Below are 19,965 nucleotides of genomic sequence, written 5' to 3'. Positions count from 1 at the left end.
ATTTGCTGGCCAGCCTTTCGAGGGTGACCCCCAGCTACTTACCTCCCAAAAAATTCGCAGATGGGTTCTGACCAGTAGAACATACCTGCTTTCAATTCCAGCGGGGCCTCCACTTGTCCCATTCAAGTCTGCGCCTCCCACTCCTGGCACGGCTTGTGAGCCTTCCGTACCTTCCCAATTAAAAATGGGATACTGAACTGAACAGAGAATTCTCAACAGAAGAAGTTCAAACGGCCAAAAGATATTTAAGGACATGTTTAACTTCCTTAGCTATCAGGGAAAGGCAAATCAAATCAACTTTGAGATACCATCTTACACCTGTCAGAATGGCTAAAATCAAAAACACCAATGATAATCTATGCTGGAGAGGATGTGGAGTAAGGGGAACACTCATCCATTTCTGGTGGGAATGCAACCTTGTGCAACCACTTTGGAAATCAGTGTGGTGGTTTCTCAGAAAATTGGGAGTCAACCTACCTCAGGACCCAGCAATACCACTCTTGGGAATATACCCAAGAGATACCCAATCATACTACAAAAGCATTTGTTCAACTATGTTCATAGCAGCATTATTTGTAATAGCCAGAACCTGGAAACAACCTAGATGCCCTTTAATGGAAGAATGGATAAAGAAAGTGTGGTACACCTACACATTAGAGTACTACTCAGCGGTAAAAATCAATGACATCTTTAATTTTGCAGGCAAATAGATGGAAATAGAAAACACTATTCTGAATGAGATAACCCAGACCCAAAAATATGAATATGGTATATACTCACTCATTAGTGGATTTCATTCAGAAACACAGGACATTGAGCCTATACTTGATAATCCTAGAGAACATTAGTAATAAGGTGAATCCAAAGGAAAACATATATAGATCCTCCTGGAAATTGGAAGATCGTCAGGCAAAATTTGGGAGCATTGGGGTGGGGGGGGTGAAGTGGAGAGGGATAGATAGAAGGGAGAAGGGGAGGGTTGGGGAGAGCTTGGGGGAGTGGGATGATTGAGATGGAGGAAGGATGGATATGTGAGCAGGGAAGAAGATATCTTAATTAAGGGAGACATTGTGTGGTTGGCAAGAGACTTGACTCTACAGGGGTTCCCAGGTGTCCACAGGGATGTCCCCAGCTAGGACCCTGGGCAGTGGAGAAGAGGGTGCCTGAACTGGACTTGTCCTGTGGTCAGACTGATGACTATCTTGAATATCACCATAGAACCTTCGTCAGGTGACGAATGGAGGTAGAGACAGAGACCCACATTGGAGCACTGAACTGAGCTCCCAAGGTCCTATTGAAGAGCAGAAGGAGGGGGAACATGAGCAAGGAAGTCAGGACCGTGAGGGGTTGGCCCACCCACTGAGACAATGTGCCTGAGCTAATGGGATCTTACCAAATTCAGTTGGACTGGGACTGAATGAGCATGGAATCTAACTGGACCCTCTGAATGTGGCTGACAATTGGGGCTGACTGAGAAGTCAATGATAATGGCACTGGGATTTGACTCTGCTTGATGTACTTGCTTTTGCGGATTCTATTTTATTTGAATGCACACCTTCCTAAGCCTGGATGGAGGGGAGTGGACCTTGGACTTCCCATGTGGCAGGACTTTCTTAGGACTGGAGGGGTAGGGAGGGAAGGGGATTGGGAGGAAAGTGGGAGGAGGGGAGGAAGTGGAAATTTTATTTGGTATTATTTATAAAGTAATAATTTAAAAAAGAAAAGAGGTCTAGTTCAGGGACACAGGTCTGGGAAATGGGGATTTTTTTTTCATATAGAAGCTAAGATACTCCCAAGGTTCCAACTTCAAAGTAGGGTCAATCACTGCCTTTTCAAATCCTTTCATGACAACTTCTGTCTGTTTCCTGCTCCTGTTACAGTGATGTGAGGAAGGCAGAAGGGACACTTGGGAGACAAGGAGAAGAGTTTCTTTTTTTCTCTCTATTTTGTTGGACTCTACCGGTTTTAGAAACTGTTAAAACGTCTGTATTTTTATTTTTGTTTATATTTTGCATATTATAAACTAAGACAAGGTTTCAAAATCCACAATAAAAAGAAAAAAACTTGAAAAGAAATGGAATAGTGCCCATATTGGTTGAAGAGAATATCTTCTAAGATCTAGGTCAAATGTTTGAAATACCATGTGTACTATGTTCTGACAAAAAATTTAATTCATTAGATTTTTAGTGAAAGGAATGAGAATATGAGTAAAGAGGTCAAGACCATGATGGGTTCACCCCCTGAAACAGCTTGCCTGAGCTAATAGGAGTTCACCAATTCCAGCTGGATAGGGAAGGAACAAGCATAGAACCAAACTAGTCCCTCTGAATGTGGTTGACAGTGTCATGGCTGGGGCAGACTGAGGGGTCACTGGCAGGGACACCAGGATTTATCCCTACTGCATGTATTGGCTTTTTGGGACTCTGTTCTCTTTGGATGTATACCTTGCTCAGCCTAGAGATAGTAGGGAGGACCTTGGACCTTCCACAAAGCAATGTGCCTTACGCTCTCTGAGGAATGGATGGGCATGGGGTGGGAGGGGGTGCGGAGGGAATGGGAGGAGGAAAGGGAGTGGGAACTTGGATTGATATTTTTTAAAAATCTAATAAATTTTTAAAAAGGAGATGAAAAATATTACATTAATAACTATCTACCTAAAAATATCATCAAATTATTTCCAATGCATTCCAAAGTTACTGACACCAGCATCTTTCACAAATAACAATTCAAAATGAACACAATTAGGTATAGTAATATTTATTTTATATAGAAGAAAATGTTTCAATCTTTAGCCTATAATTTGATGTTTTCACAGATGCCAGTAAACTTTCTCGTGGACATGTCAAAGCTATGGCATTCATATTAGGCCCATAAACTCACAGTAGCAATGACTACTTGGACACTACCAAGAGTACCCAGGCCGATCAGCATTCCGTCATGGATAGAAGAGGGGGCAGTTAGGCCCCACCTCTTCCTCAAACACTGTAGCCATTTAATGCTGCTGGGGAAGGGGGAGCCACATTCCTTAGCAATGCAGCCTTTGGGGTTGGCGTGATGACTCAGAGGTTAAGAGCACTGACTTTTCTTCCAGAGATTCTGGGTAAATTTCCAGCAACAATATGGTGGCTCAAAACCATCCATAATAATATCTAGTGCCTTCTTCTGGTCTGCAGGGGTATAAGCAAACAGAACACTGTATACATAATTAGTAAATAAAAAAAGGAAAATGGGGGAGGTGAATATAATCAAGATAGATTATTTATGCTAATGTGAATGAGTAGTGATATCAAAAGAAGAATCCTTACATCCTTTTTTCCACCACCTAGAACATGAACAGAAATCCCCACTCCCATGGATGCTGTGGTGTCATATCTCAAATGTATCTAGGGCTCAACATGGACTAGGCTGGGGACAGGCTTTGAGGAAGATTTAGTCTTCTACAAGTTGCAGCAGAAATGACAGGCTCCCATAAAGGGCAGACAGGGGCATCTTGGCTTCCAGATCCCAAGTTGATCTTGGATTATTCAGCTCCATCTTCAGACCACACTCCATCAGCAATTCATAAGAAATGGTCAAGCCCTCACCCCCCAGTGGGGCAAGAAGCTGAGGCTGGAGAGTGAAGGGGATGTTCCAGGGATACTTGAAGTTCGGCTGCAGGATGCTCTTTACCTAGAAGAAGAACTCTCAGGTTGGAAAGACCAGACTCTGACACCAGGGTGAAAAACCTTCTGTCCTGACAGCCAGGAACCATACAGGATAATGAACTAAGCAAAATCTGAACCCACTTTGAGTTGGTTCCTCAGCTACAACACAGTAATAATAAAATCCTATGCTACACAGGAGTGCCATCTATGTGCGTGTGTGTGTGTGTGTGTGTGTGTATGTGTGTGATTGTGCACATATATGCACATGGCTAGGCACACATTTGTATTTATAGATAAACATATGAGAAGAGAAGACAGTTTACAAAGGGCAACTGTAAATAAAGAAGGCTGTAACTGACTTTCATCCCCTGAACTTCTACAGAGCTGCCTTCCTAGGTGGCTAATTTAGACTCAGTGGGACTTGCTAATGAGGCTGTGATAAACAGAGAGATGTTCCTGACAGGCTCAAAACCCACCTGCCTGCTCCACAGAATGAGAAAGCAACCAGGAGGTTCCCGACTCCTCTCCCTGTGGAAAATTTATTACTTTCTTCTAGAATGTTTTTTCTCTTTCTGTTTCCCTCGCCCCCTCCCTGAATGTCAGTCCTTGGGGATTTCTTACCAGCTCTAGTTGATGGAGGAGGAGCCTCTTCTCCATAGACTGGGCCAGCAGCTTGAGTTGGGTATCACTCAGCACTGGGGAAAGGACACATAAAGAGACAGAGTGACAGACTCAACATTTTCCTCTCACCATGAATGAGGACAGCCAATGAGAGAAGAATTCTAGGACAGAGCGTTATGCCCCATTGGACTTGAAGGTCAAGCTCACTGCCCTAGAAATTTCTCCTGCCTATGAGATGAGCTCCAGAATCCAAAGTGACATGACCCAGAGCCTGAAAATCTAAGGGCTGAGGGAGGAATCATCTTCCACCAAGGATGTGCCAGGAGCTTGGTGACTGCTCACTTTCTACACCTCAGTCTCCATCTGCGGTCCATGAACTGTTATCATTCTGGCCTTGCTGGCCTTAGAGAGGAGGGTGATGTGAGAATGACCGTGATAACTCAAGAGCTTTGGGGAGGTAGCATCTGAAACAGCCCTGTGAGAGCCACCATGAGGTCTCGCCCACACTTCCCTCAAATCATTCTTACCCATTAGGGCTTGAAGAAGATAAAGAATGAGGTTCCTGAAGTCAGTCCATGAGAGTATGGAGTCCTGTCGCAGCTTATCTAGAAAAACATCACCCGGGCCATCCATATGCCCGAACTGATCCAATTCCAGCTAGAAGAGACAGGTGTTCTGTTAATAACAGCATTCCCAGTGCTGGGGAGAGGATGGCTTTATATATGCTAAATGAGTCCCCTGCCATGAAGCAACAGCCTGGCTCCTTTTTTCATTCATTTTTCTCTTGTTTGTAACAGGGTCTAAGTCTGTCACCCAAGCTAGATTTGAACTAGCCATGCAATCAAGAAAGGCCTTGAAATTGCAACACTCCTGCAAGTAGCTTCAGCTTCCCATATCTGGCGCAAACTATTGTGTAATATGCGTACATACCGAGGAGTTAAGCATGGTGTGGTCTATAGGTTATGCCTCCCCCAGGGACAATCTGAGCAGAATTCAGGGCCAAACACTGAGCACTCCTCTTTGGGCATGAAGCAAGAATCCCTAATCTTGAACATCCCTCTCAGATTCCTGAGCAACACAAGCATCCATACTCCCTCCTGTATCTTGGCATCCCCATCACCCAGCTGACCCTTACAGGTTAGATCATCTCTAGGTGGGTATGGAACTCTCACCTTGTTCATCAGGTCATATAGAAATTCTCTGTCACTGATCATGGGAAGCAGGCTGGAGTACAAAACTTCTTGAAAATCCTTAGAAAGCATGGCCAGTACCTCTGTTATCTGGGAAACCTCATTTTGTAGGTGCTTGAAATCTATTCGCAGAAAGTAACATCAATCAGAAAGTGAGAACATTTTTTTCAATTAAGTATCCCTGGGATGGTAAGCCCTTCCCCTTCACTACCATTTTAGTGACTAAAAATGTCTCCATTGGTAGTCTGCTTGAGTGCCAGGAGGCAACTCTCATGAAGCTAGTAAACACTAGACACTAGAACACTGGCAGCTTTGACACTCTGGAAGGAAGGGACACTGCACTGGAAGAGGAGATGGAAATGCTGACAACTGCTTATCACAGTGGGAGAAAAGTGACCATGTGTGCATTTCTGGGAGATGTCAGGAAGGAAATGTCCTGTTCACCCCAGAGATGTCAGTCCTCTGTTTCAGGATCAGGTTGCAATGTGACAAATGGGACATGGTGAGGAGTCAAGGAGTTTGTGTTCATCAGACACCTGGCACGTAAGAGCTACACTAATTAGTAAGTCTCCAGACCGCCTATGAAGAATTAGCCCAGCACTGCATTTCAGGATGCTCTGGTTCTCCCAAGTGTCCTCCAGGTGATCTGTGACTGAGAGGATGTTGTAGCTGAAGCTGCAAAGACACGGGCTCTTTCATCCCAGTATCTCACCTTGCCATGCTGAAGGAATGCTGCTTCCTCCTAAGTCCTTTCTGTACACTAGTGCTCACAGCTGTGTATGTGAGAGTTGAACTAACTACAAATGTGAAAGTGGACCTCAGTTTTCTGAATCCCAAGGAAAGTTCTCATTTGAGTTCTAAGCCTGCGGTGTCCTGTTAGAACTCAGGATTCCTCCAAGAGAAAATAAAACAGAATGAAGAAAAGAAAAAGGCAGGAAGGGAGAGAAAGAAGGATGAAGGGAAGGAAGAAGGGAGGGAGGGAGAGAAGGAGAGAGAGAGAGAGGCAGAAAGAAGAAAAGAAAGAAAGAGAGAAAGAAAGAAAGAAAGAAAGAAAGAAAGAAAGAAAGAAAGAAAGTACTCACTTTGATCATAGGGTTCCTCAATCCTTCCTAGAAAGACAAGCACAACTGTCACCTTTCGGCATCCTCACTTTGCTCTTTTTATTTTCCTGGTTTTTTGAAGATATGGTTTCTCTGTAATTTTGAAGCCTGTCCTGGAACTAGCTCTGTAGACCAGGCTGGCCTCAAACTCACAGAGATCCGTCTGCATCTGCCTCCCAAGTGCTGGGATAAAAGACATGCACCACCACCACCCATCTCACTTTGTTCTTGAGACACAGACTGTGTCTCTCTCCTGCCATCTTCCCCTGCCCCATTCCCTGCCCATGCTTTCTCCACACTGGCCTTCCATGATCTTTTCCATCCCATAGGAACCAGAGTCAGAGCTAGGGTTGACCAGAGGAGCATCACCCAGATCTCCATAAAAACCCCACCAGACACACACTCACCAATTGGAGAGATATTCCAGGCTAAAAAGTAAAAGCATATTGCCCCATGCAAGAATTAGTATTTGACCTTCTTTCCGCATGTAGCCCCAACATTCCTCTCTCTTCTACCCCCACCCCTTGCGCAAAAACCAGACCTCAAGACCGTGGACAAAGGCAATCAAGTGAGTTTTTCAATTAAGTATCCCTGGGATGGTAAGCCCTTCCCCTTCACTACCATTTTAGTGACTAAAAATGTCTCCATTGGTAGTCTGCTTGAGTGCCAGGAGGCAACTCTCATGAAGCTAGTAAACACTAGACACTAGAATACTGGCAGCTTTGGCACTCTGGAAGGAAGGGACACTGCACTGGAAGAGGAGATGGAAATGCTGACAACTGCTTATCACAGTGGGAGAAAAGTGACCATGTGTGCATTTCTGGGAGATGTCAGGAAGGAAATGTCCTGTTCACCCCAGAGATGTCAGTCCTCTGTTTCAGGATCAGGTTGCAATGTGACAAATGGGACATGGTGAGGAGTCAAGGAGTTTGTGTTCATCAGACACCTGGCTCGTAAGAGCTACACTAATTAGTAAGTCTCCAGACCGCCTATGAAGAATTAGCCCAGCACTGCATTTCAGGATGCTCTGGTTCTCCCAAGTGTCCTCCGGGTGATCTGTGACTGAGAGGATGTTGTAGCGGAAGCTGCAAAGACACGGGCTCTTTCATCCCAGTATCTCACCTTGCCATGCTGGAGGAATGCTGCTTCCTCCTAAGTCCTCGCTGTACACTGGTGCTCACAGCTGTGCATGTGAGAGTTGAACTAACTACAAATGTGAAAGTGGACCTCAGTTTCCTAATCCCAAGGAAAGTTCTCATTTGAGTTCTAAGCCTGCGGTGTCCTGTTAGAACTCAGGATTCCTCAAAGAGAAAATAAAAAAAGAATGAAGAAAAGATAAAGGAAGGAAGGGAGAGAAAGAAGGATGAAGGGAAGGAGGAAGGGAGGGAGGGAGGGAGAGAGAGGGGGAGAGAGAGAGAGGCAGAAAGAAAGAAACAAAGAAAGAAAGAAAGAATGAATGAAAGAAAGCAAGCACTCACCTTCATCATAGACTTCCTCAATGCTTTCTAGAAAAAGAAGCACAACTGTCACCTTTCGGCATCCTCACTTTGTTCTTTTTATTTCCTGTTTTTTTTAAAGACATGGTTTCTCTGTAATTTTGAAGCCTGTCCTGGAACTAGCTCTGTAGACCAAGCTGGCCTCAAACTCAGAGAGATCCGTCTGCCTCTGCCTCCCAAGTGCTGGGATAAAAGACATGCACCACCACCCCCCATATCCTCACTTTGTTCTTGAGACACAGACTATATCTCTCTCCTGCCATCTTCCCCTGCCCCATTCCCTGCCCATGATTTCTCCACACTGGCCTTCCATGATCTTTTCCATCCCACAGGAACCAGAGTCAGAGCTAGGGTTGACCACAGGAGCATCAACCGGATCTGCATAATAACGTCACCAGACACACACTCACCAATTGGAGAGATATTCCAGGCTTAAAAATGAAAACATATTGCCCCATGCAAGAATTAGTATTTGACCTTCTTTCCACATGTAGCCCCAACATTCCTTTCTCTTCTACCCCCACCCCTTGTGTAAAAACCAGACCTCAAGACCGTGGACAAAGGCAATCAAGTGAGTTTTTCAATTAAGTATCCCTGGGATGGTAAGCCCTTCCCCTTCACTACCATTTTGAGTGACTAAAAATGTCTCCATTGGTAGTCTGCTTGAGTGCCAGGAGGCAACTCTCATGAAGCTAGTAAACACTAGACACTAGAATACTGGCAGCTTTGACACTGCACTGGAAGAGGAGATGGAAATGCTGACAACTGCTTATCACAGTGGGAGAAAAGTGACCATGTGTGCATTTCTGGGAGATGTCAGGAAAGAAATGTCCTGTTCACCCCAGAGATGTCAGTCCTCTGTTTCAGGATCAGGTTGCAATGTGACAAATGGGACATGGTGAGGAGTCAAGGAGTTTGTGTTCATCAGACACCTGGCACGTAAGAGCTACACTAATTAGTAAGTCTCCAGACCGCCTATGAAGAATTAGCCCAGCACTGCATTTCAGGATGCTCTGGTTCTCCCAAGTGTCCTCCGGGTGATCTGTGACTGAGAAGATGCTGTAGCGGAAGCTGCAAAGACACGGGCTCTTTCATCCCAGTATCTCACCTTGCCATGCTGGAGGAATGCTGCTTCCTCCTAAGTCCTTTCTGTACACTAGTGCTCACAGCTGTGCATGTGAGAGTTGAACTAACTACAAATGTGAAAGTGGACCTCAGTTTCCTAATCCCAAGGAAAGTTCTCATTTGAGTTCTAAGCCTGCGGTGTCCTGTTAGAACACAGGATTCCTCTAAGAGAAAATAAAAAAGAATGAAGAAAAGAAAAAGGCAGGAAGGGAGAGAAAGAAGGATGAAGGGAAGGAGGAAGGAAGGGAGGGAGGGAGAGAGAGAGGGAGAGAGAGAGGCAGAAAGAAAGAAACAAAGAAAGAAAGAAAGAAAGAATGAATGAATGAAAGAAAGCAAGCACTCACCTTCATCATAGACTTCCTCAATGTTTTCTAGAAAAAGAAGCAAAAGTTGTCACCTTTCGGCATCCTCACTTTGTTCTTTTTATTTCCTGTTTTTTTCAAGACATGGTTTCTCTGTAATTTTGAAGCCTGTCCTGGAACTCACTCTGTAGACCAGGCTGGCCTCAAACTCACAGAGATCCGTCTGCCTCTGCCTCCCAAGTGCTGAGATAAAAGACATGCACCACCACCACCCATATCCTCACTTTGTTCTTGAGTCATAGACTGTGTCTCTCTCCTGCCATCTTCCCCTGCCTCATTCCCTGCCTATGCTTTCTCCACACTGGCCTTTCATGATCTTTTCCATCCCACAGGAACCAGAGTCAGAGCTAGGGTTGACCACAGGAGCATCACCCGGCTCTCCATAATAACCGCACCAGACACACACTCACCAATTGGAGAGATATTCCAGGCTAACAAGTGAAAACATATTGCCCCATGCAAGAATTAGTATTTGACCTTCTTTCTGCGTGTATCCCCAAAATTCCTCTCTCTTCTACCCCTACCCCTTGTGCAGAAACCAGACCTCAAGACCATGGACAAAGGCAATCAAGTGAGTTTTCAGTTGTCAGCATGGAGGAATAGGTTCCATTGTCATATCCCCAGAAAGGTTCACTCACCAAGACTCACTCTCTCCACCCTTCCCCCTATCTAGGACCTTTCTATCTCCTCCATCCACCCTTGCTTTTCACCATGCAATTCTACTTGCATGAGAAATTTCCTATGGTAAATACATTCCCAGGAGATCCTGTCCAACAATGGCTTACCCATGTCAAAGAAATCAGAGTATTTTTGGATTTTTAAGCCTGAGCCATGGAAGCTTGGATCCAATTTTAGAGAAAGTGGACTGCCCCGGATGTCTGACCGACTATAACCACTTCGCAGAAAATGTGGTATGTAAAACATATCTAGAATGGCTTTCTTCTTATCTTTAGCGGAACGGAGAATGACTGAATGACAAAGAGACTCAGTTAGAAGAGGGGCAGAAACACTTGCTAACACCCCAGTTAGGAACTCTCAGGCTCTCATGACACCATGGATGATGTCAACCTAGACAGTAGCCTCTGTGACCTGTGAATCAGATCCTTTGACAGGTGTCCTGAAAATTGCATTTTATTTTTATTGAATTTTGTTTATTTGTTTATTTATGGTGTGTGCATGCCACAGAGCACTTGTAGAGAACAACTCTTTGAGTCAGTTATCTCTTTCCAACATGTTGGACCTGGAGGTGGAACTCAAGACATCAGGCCCGGCAACAGACACCTTTACCAGTCAAATCAGCTCAGCAGCCTGAAACCTGCATTTTAAATAAGCATTTAGGGGACCACCATGCCCTCTGACCTTCAAGAATTACCCCATGAGGACTGGAGAGCAAGACCAACAGTTGACAACCAGTGTTGCTCTTGCAAAGGACAGTACTATGGCCTTCTTTGAGCATTGTATGGACATAGTACACTTAAGGAAGGCAAAACAGAAATACTCATGAAATAAAAATAAAAAAATACTCCATAGATATTTCCCCTGCCCTGTCATATGGGCTTCTTGTTAGCCTTCAGTTACTAGCTGCCTCTTCCATATACTCTCAATATGGCAATCTTGCATTGTTCTGCGTTATATTCATAGTAATATGCTGAGTTCTGAAACTTCTCAAACAACAAGTTCAAGCATCTGACACACGAAATGAACCTGGGAAGAAAAATGACAGCATTTAACATGTGAACTAAACAAAGTTAAACAAAAAGCAAACTTCAAAGAGTATGAAAGTCACATTCTGAGCATTAGGGGGTGAGCGGGGCATCTTGTTTACACAATCAGGTACAGCAGGGAAGGGAACCAACCTGGGACCATGTTTGTTTGCTGATTGGCAAGCACAAACTTAGTCCTCAGATCCGATCAAAAAGAACTTAATAATTGTCACATCACCAGCCAGCTGCTTAGGAGAAAACTGGCCTTCTCCTGTGTAAAGCGAATGAGACTTTGCCCCCAAGCTGACATGAAGACAGGAAGTAAGTGACCAGCAATGCAATCGGCCCCAACCTGTATTTAGTCCCTCAGTTCACCAAGCTCTGTCCTGACCTGACAACATTCTCTGCACCTTCAGAAGCCCTCACCCCAGAGACCCCTCCCATCATCTCCTCTTCTCACACACACACCCCCTTTAGTCAGCTCCCCTAAGTGCCCTCTACAGGGGACAGCACTTTGTTCCTTCCATGTACACCTTAACCTTTACATTTTATCCTCCAGGGAACAACCCTGGATTCGGCCTCCACAACAACATCTGACTGATCTAATCAGATTGGATCTTTCTTTCTTCCTTTCTTCCTTCCTTCCTTCCTTCCTTCCTTCCTTCCTTCCTTCCTTCCTTCCATCCTTCCATCCTTCCTTTCTTTTGCTTGCTGTTAATGTTTTAGGAAAGGGATCATTTTCTTTCCCTCCATAAATGAATGAAAGCTCTTTTCATGTAACATGATCTGTGCCAGTAAGGACATCTCCTCCAGGCATTTCAAAGGCATCTCCAACATTGTACCCACTCACCATCCTGTGAGTCAGTCAAGGGTGCTGGTAGAGTGTGGACAATCTTTCTCATCAACTAACTGTACTATACTGTGGAGTCCAGCTTCCCTGTCTATTGCTGCCAACTAGAGGATTGAGTCCAGAACATTCCCTTGACCAGAATTTACAAGGCAGATATTTCAGGGGTGTGTATGTTTGTGTGTGATGTACTTAAGGGTGTACACGTGCACATATGCACATGTGTATTCATGAATATGCTTGAAAGCCTTCCCCCTTTTTTTTTCTGAGGAGCTTCATTCCACATTGAGGAGGAGTTTTGAGCTCTAAGACCTACTCATGTTCTGGCTCTCACATAACACAGGACTATGCCTAAAGCAGACACTTCTGTCCAACTGCATGGTTCTGAACCCATGGTGTGTGTGTGTGTGTGTGTGTGTGTGTGTGTGTGTGTGTGTTAGGGTGGTACATTTCAAGTTCAGAGCCATAAAAAAACTCCTGTGCTTTGTTGTTCAGGCATCTGCCCACAATTCCATTTGTGTTGTGCATCCATTATTTTATGGAGCATTAATATGGGTTTAAGGATCACATGGTGGGCCTGGAGATCCCTCTGAACTTCTGAGTGGAGCGGGACCTTGAATGACTAGAAACAAATGACTACAGATGTCTGGGATTGGGCTTGGGCTTCATCAGCTAAAGACACTTCCATGTTAGCCTCCTAAGTTGTATCCTCTTCCACATGTGGGGCTATCTCTGTGTTTCGAGTTAGCTGTATTGGAGCTTCGCCTTGTTTAGAGGTGGCTAATGATGGTGGTATATGTGGTTGGGACAATAAGGAGTGTTCCTCTGGTCTATAGTCAGGAAAGAAGAGGAGGTCCAGGACTTTGGACACCCCACTCCCACTTTCCCCCCACGTCTTCTCACCACAAGTGTCATTCTCAATGACAAGTTACTTCTTCTTGTAGGCCACCACCGCACCCTTTTGGATAGGCACTGAATCCGTTGTCTCCCTTTGCCACTGTTTCTGGGCTTGAGCCTGGGGAGACAAGACATTTCCAAAGTTTTATAGCTCTTTGTCTCATAAAAATTATGTTTAGTTTTAATCAAGGCAACATATGCCTGTAATTGAAAAGTCAAATAATCTAGAAAGCTTGTGACAAAACACTAGCAGTCCCTCGCTTCCCCTTCCTCCTGGTCCCCATGTCCAGTTACTGCTTCTCCTCCTGTATGACACTATTTACCTATATTGAAATTTGGGGCCTGTACCTGGAGAGGCTTGACAATTGAATCCAGAGCACCATGAATGCCAGGCTAGTATTTACCACTGAGCCACACAACCAGCCCTATTACAATGTCCTGATATTTTCCCAAGTAGGTGTTTGATTTACTGTCTCCCTCCGAGATGAGGGTCTCGTTCTCCTACTTGGCTCTCAGTGCTTATTGCTCCACTCATATTCTGGGTGTCAGTGTTGGTGTGCACTCTCTGTCAGATGTTGTTCAAGGTAACTTCTCCTCATTCCAGATCTTGTATCTATTGGGCAGTGTGATGTCTTCCTGTTACCGATTATCTTCAGGGGAACTGTGAGGTACATGCCTGAAAACCTTGATATCTAAACACATCTTTACATTTGGTTCACAATTGAAGGAGATAGAATTCTAGGCTGGAATTCCTTTTAAGTTGTTTTACCTTTTTTAATGAACAACTTCCTTTTCTTAAATATGGTTTAATGTTTGATAATTATATATAGATATATAAATGTACTATATATATGTATTAAATATATATAATGTATTTTGATCGAGCTCACACCTCATTAACTCATTTCCAGCTCCTCCTTTATCTCGTTCCCATCACTTTCCCATCCAAACTTCTTGTGCTCTTTTTGTTTTTTAATTTTTACTAAACTCAATGAGTTCCTCTAGTGCTGCCAGACCAGCACTGAGTGCAGGACCGTCTGCTGGAGCCCAGAGGCCTCTTGTGCCTGAGTGACAATAGGCATCACTTGCCATTCTTGATTGGGTTGTCTCATTCAGGATTCGTATTTCCAGCTACAGTCATTTTTCCTGAAAGTGCTATAATTTCACATAAATAAATAATTTCACATTAAAATATGGCAGGGAGGAGAAACAATATTCCATATTTAAGCTAATAAATGAATTTTATGTTAATTTTTAAATAATGCTTGGTTGTGGTGAGTAGCTTTTGTAAACCAAATGTGCTTAATGGTATTTAAATATTTCCCCTTCAAACATTTCTTATCAAAGCCAGGCATTGTGAATATACATGTAATCCAACAGCATTTGAAAATTGGAAACAGGAGGACCCAGAGTTCAAGACCAATCTCAGCTACACAACCAGTAGAAGACAGTCTAGGTTATTTAACACCTTATCTCAAAAAGTATTTGTTATAAAATGATCATAGAACATAGATTAACAGCTTCAATTTAAGAATTTAAACATTGTTCCAATATTTCCCAGCCTTGAAACGTGTGAGCAAACAATACAGAACCCTCACATTTCTATTTCTGCAGCATCTATCATTTACACAAAACAGAACATCATATCGAAAATCACATCTACTTTGGAATTTATTGAAATTTCCTTCCTATGTGTTGAAGCATTATAAATGAGGGTGTTAGAATGTAATCTGACCATCTGAGCAAACTGGCTGGCCCTGCCCCTCTCTGACCCAGAGAGAGCCAGACCCTCCTCCCCAGAGAACTGTACCTGCCTCCAGCTGACCAGGCACCTGTTGGGAGATTTCTTTCCACTCTTAAATTTGGGAAAGCTGCCCCCAACCCTCACCACGGGCATTGGAAAGCTACCTTAGGCTCTCACCCAAGAGAGATGGTCCCAACAGCCCTTACTAACCAACTCAGCTACCACACAGGCCAGTATTCAGGGCTTTGAGTTGGCACTCCCCAACATTTACTCCATCTATGACCTGCTGGAGCCCGTGAAGGGACTGCTCCTGAGACCCATATCCTCAGGATTTCCATGACTCTGGGCAATAGCAGGATATTTGAAAGGAATATCGGCGAGAGTCCAGTGATGATGGTGTACCAGAAGCCAGAGGCCATGAACATGACCAGGAACATGCTACACAAGGAACATGTGTAAGTAAAGGGGTTTGAACAAAAGAGTTGACTGCATGATATACAGAGTTCCCAGTGCCACTAAGATGAATGAAGAGGGGGATGGAGAGGCAGAAAAGATGGAAGAGCAAAGTGTTTTGCTGTTTTGTTTGGATTTGTTTATTTGTTTGTTTGTTTTTGTTTGTCGTTTGTTAGGTTAATATTTGGTGAGGGAGAATTATCTGTATTCTGTCAATCATATTTTAATAACACGCTGATTGGCCAAGCAGCCAGTATAGGCAGGAAAGTCAGACAGGAAGTAGAGGTGGAGCAAAGAGACTGGGAGTGTTTTAGGAAGCTCCCTCTCCATTCCTGCCCAGATCACTGAAGAAGCAACATGTAAGCTGCCATTGCTGGAAAAGGTACTGAGCCATTATGGCTAACATAGATAATGATAATGGATTAATATAAGTTACACGGACTAATAGGAAGCCTGACCTAATGGGTCAATCAGCTTATAACCTAATGTAGACTCTGTGTAGTTTTCTTTGGAACTTGTCAGCTGTGGGGTACCGGGCGGGATAGAAACCCCAATAAGCCGGCCCTCATGTTACAAATATTCTTATTTATGTTTTTATTATTTTAATTAATTGTTTTTGCTTCATTTGGTTTTCTGTTTGTTTAATTGATATTCTTATTTGTGGTTTTTTATTTATTATTCCTTTTTACGTTTTCCTCGTGATGGACGCTACATGGAGGAAGAGTTGATAGAGAGGGACTGGGAAATGGGTGGGATTGGAGGACATGATGTGAAATTCTCAAAGAATCAATTAAAAAATAAGTTTACAAAAAATAATGCAATCTAAGACCAGGAGTTAGCATATACTCCATGCCAGCAGGGAGAATAAGGGACCTCACTCTGTCCTAGAAACTGCAGCCCAGAGCTCTTGGGAAGCCAGGCTGCCCTGGCTACACTGGCTGTTTTCTTCCCATCTCTATCCATACCTTGGCAACCTGGGGGATGAGTACTTTTCCTGACAGGTCAACACTGCTACTGCCTTCCAGCACAGTGTCCTTGGTCACTTCAAAGGCCTCTGTCACCACATACAGGTCCTTCCTTCCCATCCGGCAATCCTGCACAAATGATGGCTCCTTATCCAGAAGTTTCCTGAAGGTGTAAAATAAAAATGAAAAGATCCAAATGGCTAATTTGATAGAAACCAAATCAAGAAAAAAAAATCCAGAAACTGTGAGCCAGCCTCTAAGCATGAAAGAGATTGGCTCAGGCTGGGGATGTGGTTCAGTCTATAAAGTGCTGGCCATGCACTTGTGAAGACACGAAATCAGATCCCCAGAAGACACATTAAAGTCCAAAGTAGTCATAGTTGACTATATGCAACATGCACTTCAAATTGTCTAAGAGAGTAGACAGTAAATGTTCTTGTCATAACAATAATTGTTACTGAGCTGGTAGGATGGCTCAACAGGTAGAGGTGGTTTGGTTTTTGACATGAGTTTGTTTCCCAGACACACACAGCAAAGGGAGAGATTTGGCTCCAGCAAGTTGTACTCTGACTTCCATATTTGAGCCATGGCATGAAGGTGCACATGCACACACACATGCACACACACACACACACACACACACACACACACACTCACAGAGAGAGCGAGAGAGCAAGAGAGTGAGAGAGAGAGAATATAAATCAATGTAATAAAGAATTATTTAAAATAACAATTACCAGATGGAGTGATAATATGTTACTGACTTATACTTATGTGCACATATGACACCAAAATGCTGCACGTGAAGCATGGATTTGGGCTTCTAATTACACCTCATAAGAGATGTGTTAGAAGTCAACTAAGTCCCAAAGCTTGGGGAGTTCAAGTGATTGTTCCAGTCTTTTTCTTTACGTTTTAATTAATATTTCAAACATCGACTTCTAAGATTCTCTTCTCATTACATGCCCATTCTCTGGGCAATGGACAGAAACCTATCACATCAGAATTTTTGTCTCTCTACCTTGCCTTTCTGTCCCCATCACATTAATAGAACAGTAACGAATGAGTCTGTATTAATAAGTATTACTAGAAAACTGTATTATTTCAATGACTTGTAAAAAAATAAAGCAGAATAATGTAAGTTGCCATAAAACCTGCTCAGTGCTTCTTTGCCAGCAACATCACATCCTGAAACTTTGCTGACCAATTCTTTCACCTGTTTTGAAGACTTTCCAGTTTTGAATCTGGGATGCTGGTACACTGAACCTCGATGTTGTATCCATAAGACTGAACAAACTCTGTTGACACACTTCCTTCGGCAATGACGTTGACACCCATGTTGGCCTTCAGTTTCTGGAATGCAGTGTGTTTGAGGGTGATAGGATCTGACACTTCAGGCTCTGAAGAGGAAAGGGGACAGAAATTTAGCCAAGAATTCCTGTGGAACAGCTACTCTGGAGAATGAGAAATATGAGGTCATTTCCCTCCTCATTTAAAATTTAGTCAAAAAGCTGATTAATCATTACATATTAATATATAATAATAATTAATATCTAAAATATAAATTAATACAGAGGACAAAACACCAAACCAATGCAAGCATTGTCTTAATTTGGGAAAAAAAGCATCATGTGTGCAGGGTCTAGACGTCCCCTGGAATCATCCTTCTAAGTACAGAATACAGCCCCAGGGCCTCTCGCTGAAAAAGAAAAATACCTGGGACCTGCAAACAGATTGACCTCAGTCTAGATCCTAATTCTACCAGTTTGAACTGTGTAACTTTTAAAAGTTGTTTTAGAAACCTCAATTGCTTTTTTGTGACATGGGTATCATATCTCCATCTACAGAGGCTCTTTACGACCAAATACAAGGAAAAGTCCAGAAAATGAGTGGATTCCTACAGGACCTTCTTTATCTTTTGCCTTTAAACAGAATGGCTTATGAACTATCTGTCTGGCCACCTCTTGGATTCTGGGAAGCTATGCCACTGAAAATGCTGTTTTTTTCACTTCTCTGCCCCTTAGCTGACAATACCTGGGTCTGGAAGATTTGGCTCTAAGATCTGCAGGAGGGAATATCCAACTGGAATATCTTCAGATTTCCAAAACAGTGACTGGGGTGTCTTCTGCAGTATTGCAAAGTGGCAGAACTTCTTTGCATCTGACAGACGTTTAACGGGACACAGACCTTTTCCTTGAAGCTTTTTGACCACATCCTTGCAAACCAAGTCAAATGAGTAAGGCATGTTGCTAATATCAGACAGAAGGAAGAGAAAAGTTTATTTTAGAAGAGAAAGGGTGTAGTTGGTTCTCAGTGATTCCTGGTATTTTTAATAAACCACCAAAATGTGAGAGAGCCCCCACATCAGCATGCAGCAAAAATATTCACAACCAAGTTATCCTTGGACTATTCCAAAATAGTCAAAATACAGACTCAGACTAAAGGCTCATCAAAAGATGAATGGAGGCAAAGACTGGAGGGACGACTTAGAGGTTAATAGTGCTGGCTGTTCTGCCAAAGTGCAGGTTCAATTCCCAGCACTTAAATGGCAGCTCACAGTCATCTGTAGCTCCAGCTCCATGGCATTCTTTCTCTGACCTCCTCGGGCATTAGGGAAACATGTAGTGTACATATATGCAGGCAAAACATCCATACTCATAAAATAGATAATATTTTAAAAGCTGAGTGGAGAAATAAAATGTGGTATACATGCATGGTTAACGTCTATTCAATCATGATCTGTGAAATTTATACCATATCCTGAATGGAACGCAAGACCATCATGCCAGATGAAATAGACTAAACACAAAGATACCAATAAATGCATGTCTCTCTCATACACATACATTTTATGTATTTAAGTTCACATAAACACATATAAGTATATACACATGTATGTATTATATATAGAAATATATACACACATGTATACATACAATATGTATGTATAAAATATGAAATTATAAGGGGACAATTTTAAGGGAGATAGGGGCTGTGGAGATGCGTCAGAAGAACTAGAAAACAGACTGGGGTAAACATGAACCAAACATACACTGTGTGAGGAAGCCACAATGACCCATAATTCCATGCTAATTTAAAATAACAATAAATATCAAAAGAAATGCATGCTATGACTTGGATAGGCAATTCTCTACAAAAGAAATGCAATTCAGTTCCTTCTCTAGTGGATTAGAATCCTTTCATGGCAAAATAAGGACCTAGGTTCAAGACCCAGCAACACCAAACAGAAATATAAAATATTTAAATATATTTAAATATAAAATAAATATTAAATATTTATTTTAAATATAAAATATAACCAATAAGACAATCAAAGCACAATGTCACCACTTTTCATTAAAAAACATTAACCAAAATCACAATAAGATATTATATCTGTCAAGGTAGTATTACCAAAAAATATAAAGGTAATAACTGTCAGTATTAATGTTTAAAACTGGAATCCTGTACACTGTGGGAATACAAAATGTTGTTGCCTCTAAAGAAATACACAAGATTTCCTAAAATTAAAAACCAATCATAATCCCAGCACTAGGGAGGCAGAGGCAGGCAGATCTCTATGAGTTTGAAGCAAACCTGATCTGCAGAATGAGTTCTGGAACAACCAGGGCTACACAGAAAAACCCTGTCTCAAAAAAACCAAAAAAGAGAATAGAACTTAAAAAACAACAAAATAGCATTCATGTTAATTGCAGTGCTATTCACATAACCAAAATGTGGAAACAAAAAATCTAAATGTTCATCAACAGGATAAGGAAAATGTGACATCTTATTGTGGACACTGTTATCAGCTTTAA

The 19,965-nt window shown here is 42.7% G+C and overlaps 1 protein-coding gene across 1 annotated transcript; it reads right to left on the bottom strand.

The window, feature by feature from the left end:
* Window positions 1-2,741: 2,741 nt before the first annotated feature.
* On the bottom strand, window positions 2,742-18,392 carry LOC148118924 (gasdermin-C-like). The gene is given in 11 exon segments (XM_087898684.1): window positions 2,742-3,669; window positions 4,266-4,339; window positions 4,793-4,922; window positions 5,438-5,577; window positions 8,034-8,060; window positions 9,521-9,547; window positions 10,324-10,506; window positions 12,992-13,103; window positions 16,148-16,310; window positions 17,364-17,547; window positions 18,182-18,392. Coding segments are annotated over 11 exon segments (1,491 nt in total). The 3' UTR covers window positions 2,742-3,429.
* Between the last annotated feature and the right edge of the window lie 1,573 nt (window positions 18,393-19,965).

Source organism: Myodes glareolus, chromosome 19 (assembly GCF_982192425.1).
Source record: "Myodes glareolus chromosome 19, mMyoGla1.1, whole genome shotgun sequence".
In the NCBI taxonomy this organism is placed as follows: Eukaryota; Metazoa; Chordata; class Mammalia; order Rodentia; family Cricetidae; genus Myodes; species Myodes glareolus.
This window is presented reverse-complemented; position numbering and strand designations above follow the sequence as displayed.